This window comes from Molothrus aeneus, chromosome 3, assembly GCF_037042795.1.
Source record: "Molothrus aeneus isolate 106 chromosome 3, BPBGC_Maene_1.0, whole genome shotgun sequence".
Lineage (NCBI taxonomy): Eukaryota > Metazoa > Chordata > Aves > Passeriformes > Icteridae > Molothrus > Molothrus aeneus.
This window is the reverse complement of record NC_089648.1, coordinates 112,461,544-112,479,277: the sequence shown is the minus strand read 5'-3', so window position 1 is coordinate 112,479,277 and position 17,734 is coordinate 112,461,544. Positions and strand designations below refer to the sequence as shown.

Sequence of the window (17,734 nt, the reverse complement as noted above, 5' to 3'; positions counted from 1 at the left end):
CTCTTTGGGATTCAGGAATGGGTCATCGGGATCCCGGGGATCGGTTCCTCGGGTTTCGGGAATGGCTCCTGTGGGATCCCCGGTAATTCCGGTGTCCGTGTGTCCGTCCCCAGGCTCCGGGAAGATCTGGATGGACGACGTCTCCTGCACGGGCACCGAGGAGTCCCTGGAGCTCTGCAGCTTCTCGGGCTGGGGCCGCACCAACTGCGGCCACGCCGAGGACGCCGGAGTGCGCTGCCGGACAGACTGACCCCGAACGGACAGACAGACTGACAGCGAAACACACCCCGTAACAGACTGACCCTGAACGGACAGACAGACTGACACCGAAACACACCCCGTAACAGACTGACCCCGAACGGACAGACTGACTGACACCGAAACACACCCCGTAACAGACTGACCCCGAACGGACAGACAGACTGACCCCGAACGGACAGACAGACTGACACTGAAACACACCCCGTAACAGACTGACACCGAACGGACAGACAGACTGACACCGAAACACACCCCGTAACAGACTGACACCGAACGGACAGACAGACTGACACCGAAACACACCCCGTAACAGACTGACCCCGAACGGACAGACAGACCCCGAACGGACAGACAGACTGACACCGAAACACACCCCGTAACAGACTGACCCCGAACGGACAGACTGACCCCGAACGGACAGACAGACTGACACCGAAACACACCCCGTAACAGACTGACCCCGAACGGACAGACAGACTGACACCGAAACACACCCCGTAACAGACTGACCCCGAACGGACAGACAGACTGACCCCGAACGGACAGACAGACTGACACCGAAACACACCCCGTAACAGACTGACACCGAATGGACAGACTGACCCCGAATGGACAGACAGACTGACACCGAAACACACCCCATAACAGACTGACCCCGAACGGACAGACAGACTGACCCCGAACGGACAGACAGACTGACACCGAAACACACCCCGTAACAGACTGACCCCGAACGGACAGACAGACTGACACCGAACGGACAGACAGACTGACACCGAAACACACCCCGTAACAGACTGACACCGAACGGACAGACAGACTGACACCGAAACACACCCCGTAACAGACTGACCCCGAACGGACAGACAGACCCCGAACGGACAGACAGACTGACACCGAAACACACCCCATAACAGACTGACACCGAACGGACAGACAGACTGACCCCGAACGGACAGACAGACTGACACCGAAACACACCCCGTAACAGACTGACACCGAATGGACAGACTGACCCCGAATGGACAGACAGACTGACACCGAAACACACCCCATAACAGACTGACACCGAACGGACAGACAGACTGACACCGAAACACACCCCGTAACAGACTGACCCTGAACGGACAGACAGACTGACCCTGAACGGACAGACTGACACCGACCAGACTGACACCAGCCGGACAGACTGACCCCGAACGGACAGACAGACTGACACCGAAACACACCCCGTAACAGACTGACCCCGAACGGACAGACAGACTGACACCGGCCGGACAGACTGACCCCAAAATACACCCCGTAACAGACTGACACCGGCTGGACAGACTGACTCCAAAATCCACCCCATCCCATAGGGACTGACCCCAAATCCACCCCAAGGGACTGACCCCAAACCCGCCCCATAATGGAATGACCCCAAACCCATCCCAAAGGGCCAAGGAATGATCCCAATCCCACCCCAAAAGGGGCTGACCCCAAATCTGTCCCAGAGGGAATGACCCCAAAATCCATCCCATAAGGGAATGACCCCAAACCTGCCCCAAAGGGAAACCCAAAACCCACCCCAAGGGACTGACCCCAAATCCACCCCAAAGGAGAAATCCCAAACCTGCCTCAAGGGACTGACCCCAAACCCATCCCAAAAGGGAATGACCCCAAATCCATCTTAAAGGGCTACGGAATGACCCCAAACCCGCCCCATAAGGGAATGACCCCAAACCCGCCCCAAAAGGAAACCCCAAACCTGCCCCAAAGGGAAACCACAAATCTGCCCCCAAGGGACTGACCCCAAATCCATCCCATTACAGAATGACCCCAAACCCGCCCCAAAGGGGAAAACCCCAAACCCCTCCCAAAGGGGCCGGGGAAGATCCCAAATGGATGATCCCAAACCCATCCCAAAGGGGCCGGGCGAGTTCCCAAAAAGGACGACCCCAAATCCATCCCAAATCCCCATCCCCAGCCTGGATCCCAGGGAATGGGAACGCTCCCAGAGAAATAAAGGATTTGTGCTTCTCCCAGTGGGGTTTGTGGGATTTATGGGGTTTTATAGGGTTTTTGGGGCTTATGGGGTTTTATGGGGTTTATGGGGTTTATGAGGTTTAATGGGATTTTTGGGGTTTTGTGGGGTTGATGAGGTTCATGGGGTTTTTACAGGGTTCATGGGAGTTTATGGGGTTTATAGGGTTTTATGGGGTTTTGGGGGTTATGGGGTTATGGGGTTTTTATGTGGTTTATGGGAGTTTATGGGGTTTTATGAGGTTTATATGGGTTTATGGGGCTCTTGGGGGTTTATGGGGTTTTATAGGTTTTTTGGGGGTTTATGGGGTTTTGAGGTTTATGGCAATTTCTGGGTTTTATGGGGTTTATTGGGGTTTATAGGGTTTAATGGGGTTTTATGGAGTTTATGGGGTTTTATGGGGTTTATGGGGTTTAATGGGGCGTTTATGGGGTTTTTATAGGGTTTACGGGGTTTATGGCATTTATGGGGGCTTATGGGGATTTATGGAAATTTAGGGGGAGTTGTGGGGTTTAATGGGGGTTGGTGAGGGATTTATGGCGTTTGGGGGGATTTTATGGGGTTTAGTGAGGTTTCATGGGGGTTTAGGGGATTTATGGGGTTTTATGGGGTTATGGGGTTCACAGGGTTTATGGGGCTTTATAGGGTTTTATGGGGTTTGGGGGATTTTTGGGGTTTTAGGGCGGTTTATGGGGATTTATGGGGTTTTATTGGGGTTTAGGGGATTTATGGGGTTTTATGGGGTTATGGGGGAATTTTATGGGGTTTAAAGTGGTTTATGGGATTTAGGGCATTTACATTTACGGGGTCTATGGTGTTTAGAGGTTTTTGGGGGGGGTTTATGGGGTTTTATGGGGTTTGAGGGATTTATGGGGTTGCATGGGGGTTTTATGGGGGTTTATGGGGTTTCAGGGATTTATGGGGGTTAAGGGGGATTTTTGGGGTTTTATGGGAGCTTGAGGGATTTATGGGGTTGTATGGGGGTTTTATGTGGTTTGATGGACATTTTTGGGGTTTTTATGGGGTTTTAGGGCCTTTATTTGTTTCCTCCTCTTTGATCCTTCCCAGCCCCACAGAGCCCCCGGAGCGCCCCCAATCCCCCCGCGCTGCTTTTGGGGCCGCCCCAAAACCCCTCGGCACCGCCCGAGCCACGCCCACTCCGCGCTGGCCACGCCCCCGCACTGCGCGCTCCCTTTTGCGTCACCCCGCCAGCTCGGCTCGGCCACGCCCCCTCACTCTGACCCCGCCCCTCTCCTGCCCGCGCGCGGCTTTGGCCGCGCCCATAGCCCCGCCCCCTCACCATATTTGGTGTTTGGCCACGCCCCAGGAAGGGGCGGGGCCGGCGCCAGCGCGCGCGCGGGATTCGAACGCGGCGCCCCGAAAACGGCCGGAAAAGGCGGGAAAAGGACCCCGGAATTCCTTGTGATCAGCACCGGGAAAAGGATCCCGGAATTCCCGGGGATCGGCACCGGGAGCGGGAAGAGGATCCCGGAATTCCCGGGGATCGGCCCCTGGAAAAGGCTCCCGGAGCTCCCCGGGACCGGCGGCCGCAGCCAGCGAACCCCGGACCGAGGTGGGACCGGCGGCTCTTGCTGGGAACCCGCGGAGCTGGGATCGGCCCCAAAATCTTGGGATCCCCCCCCCCCCCCCCCAGTTCCCGATCCCAACCCTGGATCCCCATCCCTGGGCTGGGATCCTCCCCCGCTCCACAATTCCCCAATCTGGGATCCCCCAGCCTGGCACCATCCCAGTTCCCGGGGCCGGGATTTCGGGGACCCCTCATTTCCCGGATCCGGGATTCCCCCATTCCCTGGTTTGGGATTTTCTCTCCCCACCCCCCCCGCGCTGGAATCCCTTGGGATCTCCTCCATCCTCCACTTTGGGATCTTTCCAGCCTGGAACCCCCAAATTCCCGAATCTGGGACATCCCAAATCATGGGACTCCCCAAATTCCCAAATGTGGGACCCCCCAGTTCCCAAATCCAGGATTTCCCCAATTCCCAAAATTCCCCCCAATTCCCAAATCTGCCCTCCCAATTCCCAAATCCAGGATTCCCCAAATCCAGGCCCCAACAATTCCCAAATCCAGGATTTCCCCAATTCCCAAAATTCCCCCCAGTTCCCAACCCGCCCCCCAGTGCCCTTGGGGTCCCTCCACGACCCCTCGTGCCCCGCAGGATCGGGATTGGGATCAGGATCGGCTCCATGGACACCTTCCAGTCCCCCACGCCCTCAGCGCGCCGGGACAAAGCGGGTGAGGAACAGCGGGATGGGCCTGGAATGATCCCAAAGGGATCGGGGTGGTCCTGAGGGGATGAGAGTGTTCCCAAAGGGATGGGGATGGTCCCAAAGGGATCCGGATGTTTGATCCCGGAATGATCCCAAAGGGATGGGAATATTCCCAAAGGGATCGGGACGTTCCCAAGGGGATTGGGATGGTCCCAAAGGGGTCGGGATGTTCCCAGAGGGATCGAGATGGTCCCAAAGGGATTGGGATGTTTGATCCTGGAATGTTCCCAAAAGGATGGGGATGTTCCCAAAGGGATCGGGATGGTCCCGAGGGGATGAGAGTGTTCCCAAAAGGATGGGGATGTTCCCAAAGGGGTTGGGATGTTTCCAAAGGGATTGGGATGTTTGGTCCTGGAATGTTCTCGAAGGGATCGGGATGGTCCCGAGGGGATGAGAGTGTTCCCAAAAGGATGGGGATACTCCCAAAAGGGTTTGGGATGTTTCCAAAGGGATCAGGATGGTCCCAAAGGGATCGGGATGTTTGATCCCGGAATGTTCCCAAAAGGGTGGGGATAGTCCCAAAGGGATTGGGATGGTCCCGAGGGGATGAGAGTGTTCCCAAAAGGATGGGGATGTTCCCAAAGGGATTGGGATGTTTCCAAAGGGATCAGGATGTTTGGTCCCAGAATGCTCTCAAAGGGATGGGAATATTCCCAAAGGGTTTGGGATGCTCCCAAAGGGATCTGGATGGTCCCGAGGGGATGAGAGTGTTCCCAAAAGGATTGGTACGTTCCCAAAGGGGTCGGGATGTTCCCAGAGGGATCGAGATGGTCCCAAAGGGATTGGGATGTTTGATCCTGGAATGTTCCCGACAGGGTGGGGATAGTCCCAAAGGGATCGGGATGGTCCCGAGGGGATGAGAGTGTTCCCAAAGGGATTGGTACGTTCCCAAAGGGGTCGGGATGTTCCCAGAGGGATCGAGATGGTCCCAAAGGGATCGGGATGTTTGATCCTGGAATGTTCCCAAAAGGATGGGGATGTTCCCAAAGGGATTGGGATGTTCGATCCCGGAACACTCCCAAAGATGCTCCCAAAAGGATGGGGACGTTCCCAAAGGGATGGGGATGCTCCCAAAAGGATGGGAATATTCCCAAAGGGATAGGGATATTCCCAAAGGGTTTGGGATGTTTCCAAAGGGATCGGGATGTTTCCAAAGGGATCGGGATGGTCCCAGAGGGATGGGATATTTCCAAAGGTATTGGGATGTTTGATCCCAGGATGATCCTAAAGGGATCAGGATGTTCCCAAAAGGATCGGGGTGTTCCCAAAAGGGGATGGGAATATTCCCAAAGGGGTGGGAGCGTTCCCAAAGGGGTTGCCAGACCCCAGAGGCTGCTCCAGGGGAACGCCCTCATCCCAAATCCGGGATCACGAACGGGAAAGGCCTTGGAAGGATCCCCGGGATGAATTCCAGAGGCTGCTCCGAGCCCTGCCCAACCTTTCCTGGGACAATCCCACAGATTCCCAGGAAAACTCTCCCAGTCCCTCCCCCTTCCTCCTCTTCCTCCCAGTTTTATCCTGGAGCACATCCGGGTGGGAAATCCCTGGGATGAGCTGGGATCGGTTTTCCATCCCCATTCCCAATCCCCGTCCCCATTCCCGTTTCCATCTCCATTTCCCATCCCTGTTTTCCCATCCTCCTTCCCACCCCTGTTTCCCATTGTTTCCCATTTCCCATTCTCTCTCCCAATCCCCCTTTCCCATCCCCATTTCCCGCCCCTGTTTTCCCATTCCCATTTCCCATGCCAGCTCCTTGTGCCGCCCAGAATTCCCCTCTGGAATTAGGGCTGGATCTGCGGGGTCTCCGTTTTTTAGGGAACAAACCCCTCCAGGGAACGGAGCCGGAATTTGGGAAAACATTGCGGGGAGTTGGAAGGAGCTTCCCTAAAAATCCGGGTCAGGAATGGGCTCGGAGCATCCCATGGGAATTGGGGAATATTTCGGGCCAGGAATTCCGGCCGTTCCCGGCTCTGCCGAGGATCCGTGACCTCGAAATCCCCCGGGATTTAAATCCCATTGGGAATGGGGACTCCAGGGCTGGGAATTCCAGGCAGGAACTGTTCCCAAAATCCAACTGAACTTCCCCTGGAAGCTCGAGGCCGTTCCCTCCCATCCCGTGGGTGATTCCTGAGGAGCAGATCTGGGATTTCCCATGGGATGAGCATGAAATCCCAGCAGGGATTTCCCATGGGATCAGCAGATCCCGATCCCAGCAGGGATTTCCCATGGGATCGGCAGATCCTGATCCCAGTGGAATTTCCCGTGGGATCAGCAGATCCCGATCCCAGCGGGATTTCCATGGGATCAGCAGATCCCGATCCCAGTGGGATTTCCGTGGGATTACCGGGAATTCCCCCCGCAGAGCCCGGCCCCGTGTCCGTGACCATCCCGGCCTCTCCCTTCATGCAGAAGTTGGGATTCGGCACCGGAGTCAGCGTCTACCTGATGAAAAGGTTGGGAATGGCCCCGGGAATCATCCCGGGAAACCCCGGAGTTGATCCCGGTTTTCCTCCCCGTGGACACGGGGCCGAGGGAGGGATTTGGGAATTGTGGAGCCAGGAAGGAGCGCCGTGCTGTGGGATAACCCTGTCCTGGCTGGAATTCTGGGATTTGGGCTCCATTCTTGCAAATTCCGGGACTCGGGCTCCATTATTCTGGGATAACCTTGTCCCAGCTGCAATCCAGGGATTTGGGCTCCGTCATTTTGGGACAACCTTTTCCCAGATGGAATTCCAGGATTTTGGGCTCCATCATTTTGGGATAACCCTTTCCTGGCTGGAATTCCAAGATTTTGGGCTCCATCAGTTTGGGAGTACCACACTGGTCTTTCCTTGGATGGAATTCAGGGATTTGGGGCCATTCCTGGGATAAAACCTGGCTGGAATTCCAGGGATTTGGGGCTCCATCATTCTGGGATAACCCTGTCCCAGCTGGAGGTCCAGGATTTGGGCTCCAATCCTGGGAATTCCAAGATTTTGGGCCCCATTATTTTGGGATAACCCATTCCCAGCTGGAATTCCAGGCAGTTTGGGCTCCATTATTCTGGGATAACCCTTTCCCAACTGGAATTCTGGGATTTGGGCTCCCTTCCCAGGAATCCAGGATTTTGGGCTCTATTATTTTGGGATAACCCTTCCCTGGCTGGGATTCTGGGAATCTGGGTTTCATTATTTTGGGATAACTTTGTCCCAGCCGGAATTCTGGGATTCGGGCTCCATTCTTGGGAATCCCAAGGTTTTGGGCTCCATTATTTTGGGATAACCCTTTCCCAGCTGGAATTCCAGGGATTTTGGGCTTCATTATTTCGGGATAACCCTTTCCCAGCTGGAATTCCAGGGATTTTGGGTCCCGTCCCTTCCCTCCACCAGCTCCATCGGGGAACGGGGTCGGATAAAAATTCCCTTTCCCTGGAAATTCCCCCGGAGGAATTCGCAGCATCCCCGTCCCGCGGCGGCGGGCGGGGGGTGTGGGATCCTTTCCCCGTGGGAATTCCGTGGGAATTCCGGCGTTTTTCCCGGGCCAGGTCCCCGCGGGGGCTGCCCCGCTCCCCCTGGGCCGTGAAGAAAATCAACCCCGGCTGCTCCCAGAGCCAGCGCAGCCTCTTCCAGAGGAGGCTCCGGGAGGAGGCCCGGACCCTGCGGAACCTGCGGCACCCCAACATCGTCGGTGCGGATCCGACGGGAACGGGCAGGGGCTGGATCCCACGGGAACGGAGGGGGCGGATCCAGTGGGAACGGAGGGGGTGGAACCATTGGGAATGGGGGTGGATCCAGTGGGAATGGAGGGGTTGGATGTGATGGGAATGGGGTTGGATCCACTGGGAATGGGGATGGATCAATGGGAATGGGGGTGGATCCAGTGGGAACGGAGGGGTTGGATGTGACAGGAATGGAGGGGTTGGATGTGACGGGAATGGGGTTGGATCCGACAGGAATGGGGATGGATCAATGGGAATGGAGGGGTTGGAACCATTGGGAATGGGGGTGGATCCATTGGGAATGGAGTTGGATCCTCGGGAATGGAGGGGGTGGGTCCGACAGGAATGGGGATGAATCAATGGGAATGGAGGGGTTGGAACCATTGGGAATGGGGTTGGATCCTTAGGAATGGAGGGGTTGGATCCATTGGGAATGGGGTTGGATCCACTGGGAATGGAGGGGTTGGATGTGATGGGAATGGGGATGGATCAATGGGAATGGAGGGGTTGGATCCTCGGGAATTGGGTTGGATCCTCGGGAATGGAGGGGTTGGATCTGACAGGAATGGGGATGGATCAGTGGGAATGGAGGGGTTGGATCCACTGGGAATGGGGATGGATCAATCGGAATGGGGTTGGATCCATTGGGAACAGAGGGGTTGGAACCATTGGGAATGAGGTTGGAACCATTGGGAATGGAGGGGTTGGATGTGACGGGAATGGGGTTGGATCCGACAGGAATGGAGGGGTTGGATCCGACAGGAATGGGGATGGATCAATGGGAATGGAGGGGTTGGAACCATTGGGAATGGGGGTGGATGTGATGGGAATGGGGATGGATCAATGGGAATGGGGTTGGATCCATTGGAATGGAGTTGGATCCTCGGGAATGGAGGGGTTGGATCCGACAGGAATGGGGATGGATCAGTGGGAATGGAGGGGTTGGAACCATTGGGAATGGGGATGGATCAGTGGGAATGGAGGGGTTGGAACCATTGGGAATTGGGTTGGATCCGTTGGGAATGGGGTTGGATGTGATGGGAATGGGGATGGATCAATGGGAATGGAGGGGTTGGATGTGATGGTAATGGAGAGTTTGGATCTGTGGGAATGGAGGGTTGGATCCATTGGGAATGGAGGGTTGGATTTGTTGGGAATGGAAGGGATAGATCCGTGGGAATGGAGGGGTTGGATTTTTTGGGAATGGAGGCGTTGGATCCATTGGGAATGGAGAGTTTGGATCTGTGGGAATGGAGGGTTGGATCCATTGGGAATGGAGGGTTGGATTTGTTGGGAATGGAAGGGATAGATCCGTGGGAATGGAGGGGTTGGATTTTTTGGGAATGGAGGAGTTGGATCCATTGGGAATGGAGAGTTTGGATCTGTGGGAATGGAGGGTTGGATCCGTGGGAATGGAGGGATGGATCCATTGGGAATGGGGTTGGATTTGCTGGGAATTGGGTTGGATTTGTTGGGAACGGAAGGGATGGATCCATGGGAATGGAGGGGGTGGAGCCAGTTCCAGAGAGAGATGAGGGGGATCTGGGATTGGGGAATTCCAGACCTCCCAGTGCCTCTGGAGTTCCCAGGGAAGCCCCCGGATCCCTGGGAGTATCCAAGGATGGATTTGGAGCTCCCTGGGATGGTGGGAGGGGTCAGGGTTGGATTGGGATGGGATTGGAATCCATGAATCCCATCCAGAACATTCCATGATTGTTGCTGCTGTCCCATTCCCATCCCACGGATCCCATTCCTATGGACCCATTCCCATTGATCCCATCCCATTCCCGTCCTGCAAATCCCATCCCATGGATGCCATTCCTGTCCCATTCCCATCGATCCCATCCCAATCCCAGGGATCCCATTCCCATTGTCAGGGATTCAATTCCCATAGATCCCATCCGAATGGATCCCATCCCCTTCCCACAGTTCTCATTCCCACAGATCCTGTTCCCATGGATCCCATGGCTCCCATTCCTGCGGATCCTATTCCCATGGATCCTATTCCCATCCCATGGATCTCATTCACATGGATCCCATTCCCATTTCCATGGATCCCATGGATCCCATTCCCATGCATCCCATCCCATTCCCATCCCACGGGTCCCATTCCCATGGCTGCCATTCCCATTCCTGTGGATCCCATTCCTGTGGATCCCATTCCCATGGATTCCATTCCCATCCCATGGCTGCCATTCCCACAGATCCCAAGGCTGCCATTCCCATTCCTGTGGATCCCATTCCTACGGATCCCATTCCCACAGATCCAATGGATCCCATTCCTATTCCCATGGATCCCATCCCATTCCCATCCCATGGCTCCCATTCCCATTCCTACGGATCCCACTCCAACAGCTCGTATTCCCAATGGATCCAATGGATCCCATTCCTATTCCCATGGCTCCCATTCCCACAGATCCCATTCTCATGGATGCCATGGCTCCCATTCCCACGGATCCCATTCCCGTCCCATTCCAATTCTCACGGATCCCATGGATCCCATTCTCACAGCTCCCATTCCCCCTGATCCTCTGGACCCCATTCCCATGGTTCCCATTCCCATGGCTCCCATCCCATTCCCATTCCCACGCATCTCACAGATCCCATTCCCACAGATCCCATGGATCTCGTTCCCATTGATCCCACGGCTCCCGTTCCCATTGATCCCACGGCTCCCGTTCCCATTCCAGGGTACCGGGCGCTGACGAAGGCTCCGGACGGGAGCCTCTGCCTGGCCATGGAATTCGGGGGGGAGAAATCCCTGAACGACCTCATCGAGGAGCGCCGGGAGCAGGGCCTGGGAATGTTCCCGGCTGCCACCATCCTGCACGTGGCCCTCAGCATGGCCAGGGGCCTCCAGGTACCGGGGAAATCCCGGGAATTCTGGGAAAAAACCCTGGGATTCTGGGGGAAAAAAACCCTGGGATTCGGGGGAAAAAAACCCCTGGGATTCCGGGAAAATCCCAGGATTCTGGGATAAAGGGGAGCCAAGGGAGCTTTCCAGCTGCTGGGCAGGTTGGGATAGGGATGGGGATGGGTGGGAGCTTGGGAAGGTCAATTCCCAGTGGGGCTGGAATTCCCAGAGAATCCCAGGGAGAGTCCCAGGAAAGGCTGGAGCGGCCTGGGATCCGGGATTGGGATGGGATGGGATGGGATTGAAGGTCCCATCCCAAATCATTCTGGGATTCTGGGATCAAGGGCAATCAGGATCCATCCCGAGAGATTTTTATGGAATTCAGGGATGGAAAAGGGAAGGGAGACCCTTCCTGGAGTCTCAAATTCCCAGGGAAGCCCCTGGATCCCGAAATTCCATCCCAGAGAAGAATTGGGATGGGATCCAATGCCAGGCTGGGAGAGCTGGGAATGGAGAGAATTCCTAGGAAAGGGGGAGCTTGGGATGGTGGGATCTTGGGAAGGAATTCCCATCTGTGCTGGAATTCCCAAAGAATCCCTGGGAGTGTCCAAAGAAAGGCTGGAGCAGCCTGGGATCGAGGTTGGAATGGGATGGGATTGAAGGTCCCTGGATCCCATCCCAAACCATTCCGGGATTCTGGGATCAAGGACACTCAGGATCCATCTCGAGGGATTTTTATGGAATTCGGGGATGGAAAAGGGAAGGGAGACCCTTCCTGGAGTCCCAAATTGCCAGGGAAGCCCCTGGATCCCGAAATTCCTTCTCAAGGAGGAATCAGGATCGGGATAGATCCAACGCCAGGCTGGGAGAGCTGGGAATGTAGGGAATACCCGGCAAAGGGGGAGCTTGGGGTGGGATTTGGGAAGGAATTCCCGGCTGGGCTGGAGTTCCCAGAGGATCCCTGGCAGTGCCCAAGGAGCGGCCGCAGGATTGGGCTGATCCATGGGATCCCTCCGTCCGTGGATTCCGAGCCACGCCTGGAGGTTTCCTGGCTGGATCTGGGGTTTCCCCTCGGTTCCCCTCCCCGATCCGACGGCTCTCCATTCCCGGCATTCCCGGCATTCCCCGCAGTACCTGCACACGGAGCAGCGGCTGCTCCACGGCGACATCAAATCCCCCAACGTCGTCGTCCGCGGCGCCTTCGAGGCCGTCAAGATCTGCGACGTCGGCGTCTCCCTGCCCCTGGATGAGAACCTGACAGGTGGGATACCGGGAACCGTCCCGTGGGAATGGGGGGCTCCCATCCCGTGGATCCCATTCCCACTATCCCTTTGATCCCACCATCCCACTGCAGTGAGTGATCCCATTCCCAATTAATTCCAATTCCCAGTCCCATTCCCGATATCCCTTGGTCCCGTTGAAGTGAGCGATCCCATTCCCATGGATCCCACTCCCATTCCCACTGTCATGGATCCCATTCCTATTCCAATGGATCCCATCCTGATTCCCATTCCAATAAGGTGGGGTTACTGGAAATGTGGGATTCCCAGAAATAGGGGATCTCATCCTATTCCCATGGGTTACAGTGAGCGATCCCATTCCCGATATCCCTTTGATCCCGTTGATCCTGTTGCAGTGAGCGATCCCATTCCTGATCCCATTCCCATTCCCTCTGATCCTGTTATCCCGCTGCAGTGAGTGATCCCATTCCTGATCCCATTCCCATTCCCTCTGATCCTGTTATCCCGCTGCAATGAGTGATCCCATTCCTGATCCCATTCCCAATATCCCTCTGGTCCCGTTGCTCCCGCTGCAGTGAGCAATCCCGTTCCTAGTATCCCGATCCCATTCCCGTTGCTCTTGTTGCTCTCGCTGCAGTGAGTGATCCCATTCCTGATTCCATTCTCAATCCCATTCCCGATATCCCTCTGATCCCTTCGATTGCACTGCAGTGAGCCATCCCATTCCCGATCCATTCCCATTGCCATTCCTGATCCCATTCCCGATCCCTCTGCACCTGCTGCAGTGAGCGATCCCACTCCCATTCCCGATCCCATTCCTGATCCCCCTCCCGATCCCAATCCTGATCCCATTCCTGATATCCTTTTGATCCCATTGCAGTGAGTGATCCCACTCCCAATCCCATTCCCGATCCCATTCCTGATTTGCTCCCCCCGCTCCTGCTGCAGTGAGCGATCCCAATCTTGATCCTGATCCCATTGCAGTGAGCGATCTCGCTCCCAATCCCAATCCCGATCCCACTATCCCATTGAGCCCATTGATCCTGCTTTGTCCCATTATCCCATGGCAGTGAGTGATCCGTCCCTGTGCTACGTGGGCATGGAGCCCCATTGATCCCATTGATCCCATTATTCCCAATTTATTCCCATTATTCCGCCCACAGTGAGCGACCCGTCCCTGTGCTACGTGGGCACAGAGCCCCATTGATCCCGTTGATCCCGTTGATCCCGTTATCCCGTTGTTATCCCATGGCAGTGAGCGACCTGTCCCTGTGCTACGTGGGCACGGAGCCCCATTGATCCCATTGATCCCGTTGATCCCGTTGTTATCCCATGGCAGTGAGCGATCCGTCCCTGTGCTACGTGGGCACGGAGCCCCATTGATCCCATTGATCCCGTTGATCCCGTTGTTATCCCATGGCAGTGAGCGATCCGTCCCTGTGCTACGTGGGCACGGAGCCCATTGATCCCATTGATCCCGTTATTCCCAATTTATTCCCGTTATTCCCCCCACAGTGAGCGACCCGTCCCTGTGCTATGTGGGCACGGAGTCCCATATCCCATTAATCCCGTTGATCCCATTGATCCCATTATTCCTGATTTGTTCCCTGTGCAGTGAGTGACCACTCTCTGTGCTACATGGGCACGGAGCCCCATTGATCCCGTTGATCCCGTTGATCCCGTTGTTATCCCATGGCAGTGAGCGATCTGTCCCTGTGCTACGTGGGCACGGAGCCCCATTGATCCCGTTGATCCCGTTATCCCGTTGTTATCCCATGGCAGTGAGCAATCCGTCCCTGTGCTACGTGGGCATGGAGCCCCATTGATCCCGTTGATCCCGTTATCCCGTTGATCCCGTTGTTATCCCATGGCAGTGAGCGACCCGTCCCTGTGCTACGTGGGCACGGAGCCCCATATCCCATTGATCCCGTTATTCCCAATTTATTCCCGTTATTCCCCCCACAGTGAGCGACCCGTCCCTGTGCTACGTGGGCACGGAGCCGTGGTCGCCGCCCGAGGCGCTGGAGCCGGGCGAGGCCATCTCGGACCGCGCCGACGTCTTCGCCTTCGGCCTCACGCTCTGGGAGATGCTGGCGCTGAGCGTGCCCCACCTGCCCCCGCCCCGCGACGGATCCGACGGTACCGGGAAAACAACGGGAATGCCGGGAATTCCGAGAATTACAGGAGTTCCTGACGGGGAACGGGCGCCGGGAAGGGATCCGGGGAGTGCTCGGGTGGGAAAGGGGATCCGGGATTTGGGGAACAGGGGTGGAGGGACAGGGGAGTGGAATGGGATTCCCGCTGGGAAAGGGGAGCTTGGGATTGTGGGGTTTTGGGAAGGAATTCCTGGCTGGGCTGGAATTCCCGGAGAATCCCTGGGAGTGCCCAAGGGAAAGCTGGGATCACCCTGGGAAGATGAGGAAGCGCCGGGCTGGGATCAGGATTCCCGGGATCCGCTTCCAACAGCTGCGCCCTGCCGCCATTCCAGAGGGTTGGGATTTTGGGATGTTGAGGTTTTGGGGTTTTGGGATCTTGGGATCTCAGGAAGGAGTTCCTGTCTGGGGAGGGGCTGGGCTGGAATTCCCAGAGAATCCGTGGCAGTGTCGGGATCACCCTGGGAGGATGAGGAAGCGCCAGGCTGGGATCAGGGTGGGATTCCTGGGATCCACTCCTGACAGCTGCTCCCTGCTGCCATTCCAGAGGGTTGGGATTTTGGGATATCGGGGTTTTGGGATTTCAGGATTTCGGGATTTTGGGAAGGAATTCCCAGCCGGGAGGGTGTGGAGGGGCTGGGCTGGAATTCCCAGAGGATCCCTGGGAAGATCAGGAAGCACTGGGCTGGAATGTGGCTGGGATTCCTGGGATCCGCTGCCAACGGCCACACTCCTCTGCCATTCCAGAGGGTCGGGATCTTGGGGTTTTGGGATTTTGGGGTTTTGCAATTTTGGGAAGGAATTCCCGGCTGGGAAGGTGAGGAGGGGCTGGGCTGGAATTTCCAGAGAATTGCTGAGAGTGCCCAAGGAAAGGCTGGGATCACCCTGGGAAGATCAGGAAGCGCCGGGCTGGGATCAGGGCAGAAATCCCAGGATCCGCTCCCAACGGCCACACTCTCCTGTCATTCCAGAGGGTTGGGATATTGGGGTTTCGGGATTTTGGGATCTTGGGAAGGAATTCCTGTCTGTGAGGGCGTGGAGGGCTGGAATTCCCAGAGGATCCCTGGCAGTGTCGGGATCACCCTGGGCACATCGGGAAGCGCCAGGCTGCTATCGGGGCCGGGATTCCCGGGACCCGCTCCCAACGGCCGCTCCCAACTCTCTCTCTGTCCCTCCCTCCCTGCCGTTATTCCAGAGGATTCGTGCTCGGAGGATTCCCTGGACGAGGCCGCGTACCAGGCCGCGCTCGGGTCGCGGCCGCCGCTGCCCCCGGAGGCGGCGCGGGAGCCCTCGCAGGGGCCCGTGCGGGAGCTCTTCTGCGCATGCACCGCCCGCGAGGCCCCGCGGCGCCCCCCGGCGGCCACCATCGTCACTGCCCTGCTGCAGCTGCCGGAATGCCGGGAACTGCGGGAACAACAGCCGGGAGGAGAGCGGGAATGAGGCGGGATAGCGGGAATAATGGCGGGATAACACAGCCCTGAGGGACGGCGGGAATGAGGGATGGGAATGGTGAGGGATAACAGGGCGGGAATGCCCTCGCAGGGGCCCGTGCTCTTCTGCGCATGCGCCGCCCGCCAGCCCCGCGGCGGCCACCATGGTCACTGTCCTGCTGCAGCTGGAGCCGGGAATAATGCCGGGAGTGGGAACAACAGCCGGGGGGAGAGCGGGGATGAGGCGGGATAACGGGAATAATGACGGGATAACACAACCATGAGGGATGGGGGACGGCGGGAATGGTGAGGGATGACAGGGCGGGAATGCCCTCGCAGGGGCCCGTGCGGGAGCTCCTGTGCGCACGCGCCGCCCGCCAGCCCCGCGGCGCCCCCTGGCGGCCGCCATGGTCACTGCCCTGCTGCAGCTGGAGCCGGGAACAACAGCCGGGAGCGGGAACAACAGCCGGGGGGAGAGCGGGAATGAAGCGGGATAACGGGAATAATGACGGGATAACGGAGCGGGAATGAGGGACAGAGGAATGCCGGGATAGCACAGCCCAAAGGGGACAGCGGGAATAGCTGGGATAACAGGGCGGGAATGCCCTCACAGGGGCCCGTGCGGGAGCTCTTCTGCGCATGCGCCGCCACCAGCCCCGCAGCGGCGCCCCCTGGCGGCCGCCATGATCACTGCAGCGCTGCACCTGCGGGAATGAGGGATGGGATATCGGGAATAACGGCGGGATAACCACGGAGCGGGAATGAGGGATGGGATAACGGGAATAACGGCGGGATAACCACGGAGCGGGAATGAGGGATGGGATAACGGGAATGATGGCGGGATAACGGGAGTAACAGTGGGATAACCACGGAGTGGGAATGAGGGATGGGATAACCACAGAGCCGGAATGAGGGATGGGATAATGGGAATGATGGCGGGATAACCACGGAGCGGGAATGAGGGACAGCGGGAATGCCGGGATAACACAGCCCTGAGAGACAGCGGGAATGATGGATGGGGGACAGGACAGCTCGGGAATTCTGGGATAACGGAGTGGGAATTCTGGGATAATGGAGCTGGGATTCCTGGAATTCCAAAGCCCTGGGAACCCAGGATAACGGAGCTGGCATTCCCGGGGTTACAGGGCTGGGATTCCCGCGATTCCAGAGCCCAAAATTCCTGGGATTATGGAGCTGGGATTCCTGGGATAACAGCCCTGAAAGCCCCGGATTCCAGAGCTGGGATTCCAGAGCTTGGAATTCCCAGGATTCTGGAGCTGGAATTCCTCAGATTCTGGGATTATGGAGCCCAGCATTCCTGGGATTCCAGAATTTTGGCCCTCCTGGAGTCCCGGTGGGATGTGGTTGTGGAGCCCGGCATTCCCGGGATTCCAGAGCTTAACATTCCCAGATCCATGCCATTCCCACATTTCCAGAGCCTGAAACTCCTGGAATTCCAGATCCCCGCCCATTCCCAGCTTTCCTTGGGCTGTGCTCCGGAGCCGGGCTCGGAGCATCCCATTCCCGGGATTTTAGGGTGGATTTCCCAAATTTGGGGTCGGATTTTCCCTCATTTTAGGCTGGATTTCCCTCTGTCTTTCCCCACTCTTTTCTGGGCTTTGGATTTTCCCTGTTTTTTGGGTCGGATTCTCTCTTTGAGGTTGGATTCTCCCAAATTTTCAGGGCTGGGTTTTCCCTCTGGGGTTGGGATTATCCCAACTTTTTTTTGCTGGAGTTTCCCTCTTCCAGGTCTGCTTTTCCCTCCTTCTCCAGTTGCATTTCCGCT

At 56.9% G+C, this 17,734-nt stretch overlaps 2 protein-coding genes across 2 annotated transcripts in view; both read left to right on the top strand.

Annotated features, from left to right (window-relative positions):
• The window catches only part of SCARA5 (scavenger receptor class A member 5), a 32,607-nt gene extending 30,322 nt beyond the window's left edge, over window positions 1–2,285 (top strand). The window contains exon 9 of the mRNA XM_066545971.1: window positions 114–2,285. Coding sequence (XP_066402068.1) covers window positions 114–250 — 137 coding nt within the window. The 3' untranslated portion in view covers window positions 251–2,285. The remainder of the gene's footprint in view (window positions 1–113) is intronic.
• A 2,204-nt stretch (window positions 2,286–4,489) lies between these two features.
• PBK (PDZ binding kinase) lies at window positions 4,490–15,958 on the top strand. The gene is made up of 7 exons (XM_066546167.1): window positions 4,490–4,538; window positions 6,936–7,026; window positions 8,097–8,239; window positions 10,961–11,130; window positions 12,256–12,385; window positions 14,331–14,504; window positions 15,714–15,958. The coding sequence occupies exons 1-7, from the start codon at window positions 4,490–4,492 to the stop codon at window positions 15,956–15,958; spliced, it is 1,002 nt and encodes a 333-aa protein (XP_066402264.1).
• The last annotated feature ends 1,776 nt before the right edge of the window (window positions 15,959–17,734 follow it).

Coding starts and splice junctions, on each gene's coding strand:
- PBK (XM_066546167.1), top strand. CDS start 4,490: ATGGACACCTTCCAGTCCCCCACGCCCTCAGCGCGCCGGGACAAAGCG. Junction 4,539..6,935: donor AGCGCGCCGGGACAAAGCGG/GTGAGGAACAGC, acceptor TTCCCCCCGCAG/AGCCCGGCCCCGTGTCCGTG. Junction 8,240..10,960: donor GCGGCACCCCAACATCGTCG/GTGCGGATCCGA, acceptor TTCCCATTCCAG/GGTACCGGGCGCTGACGAAG.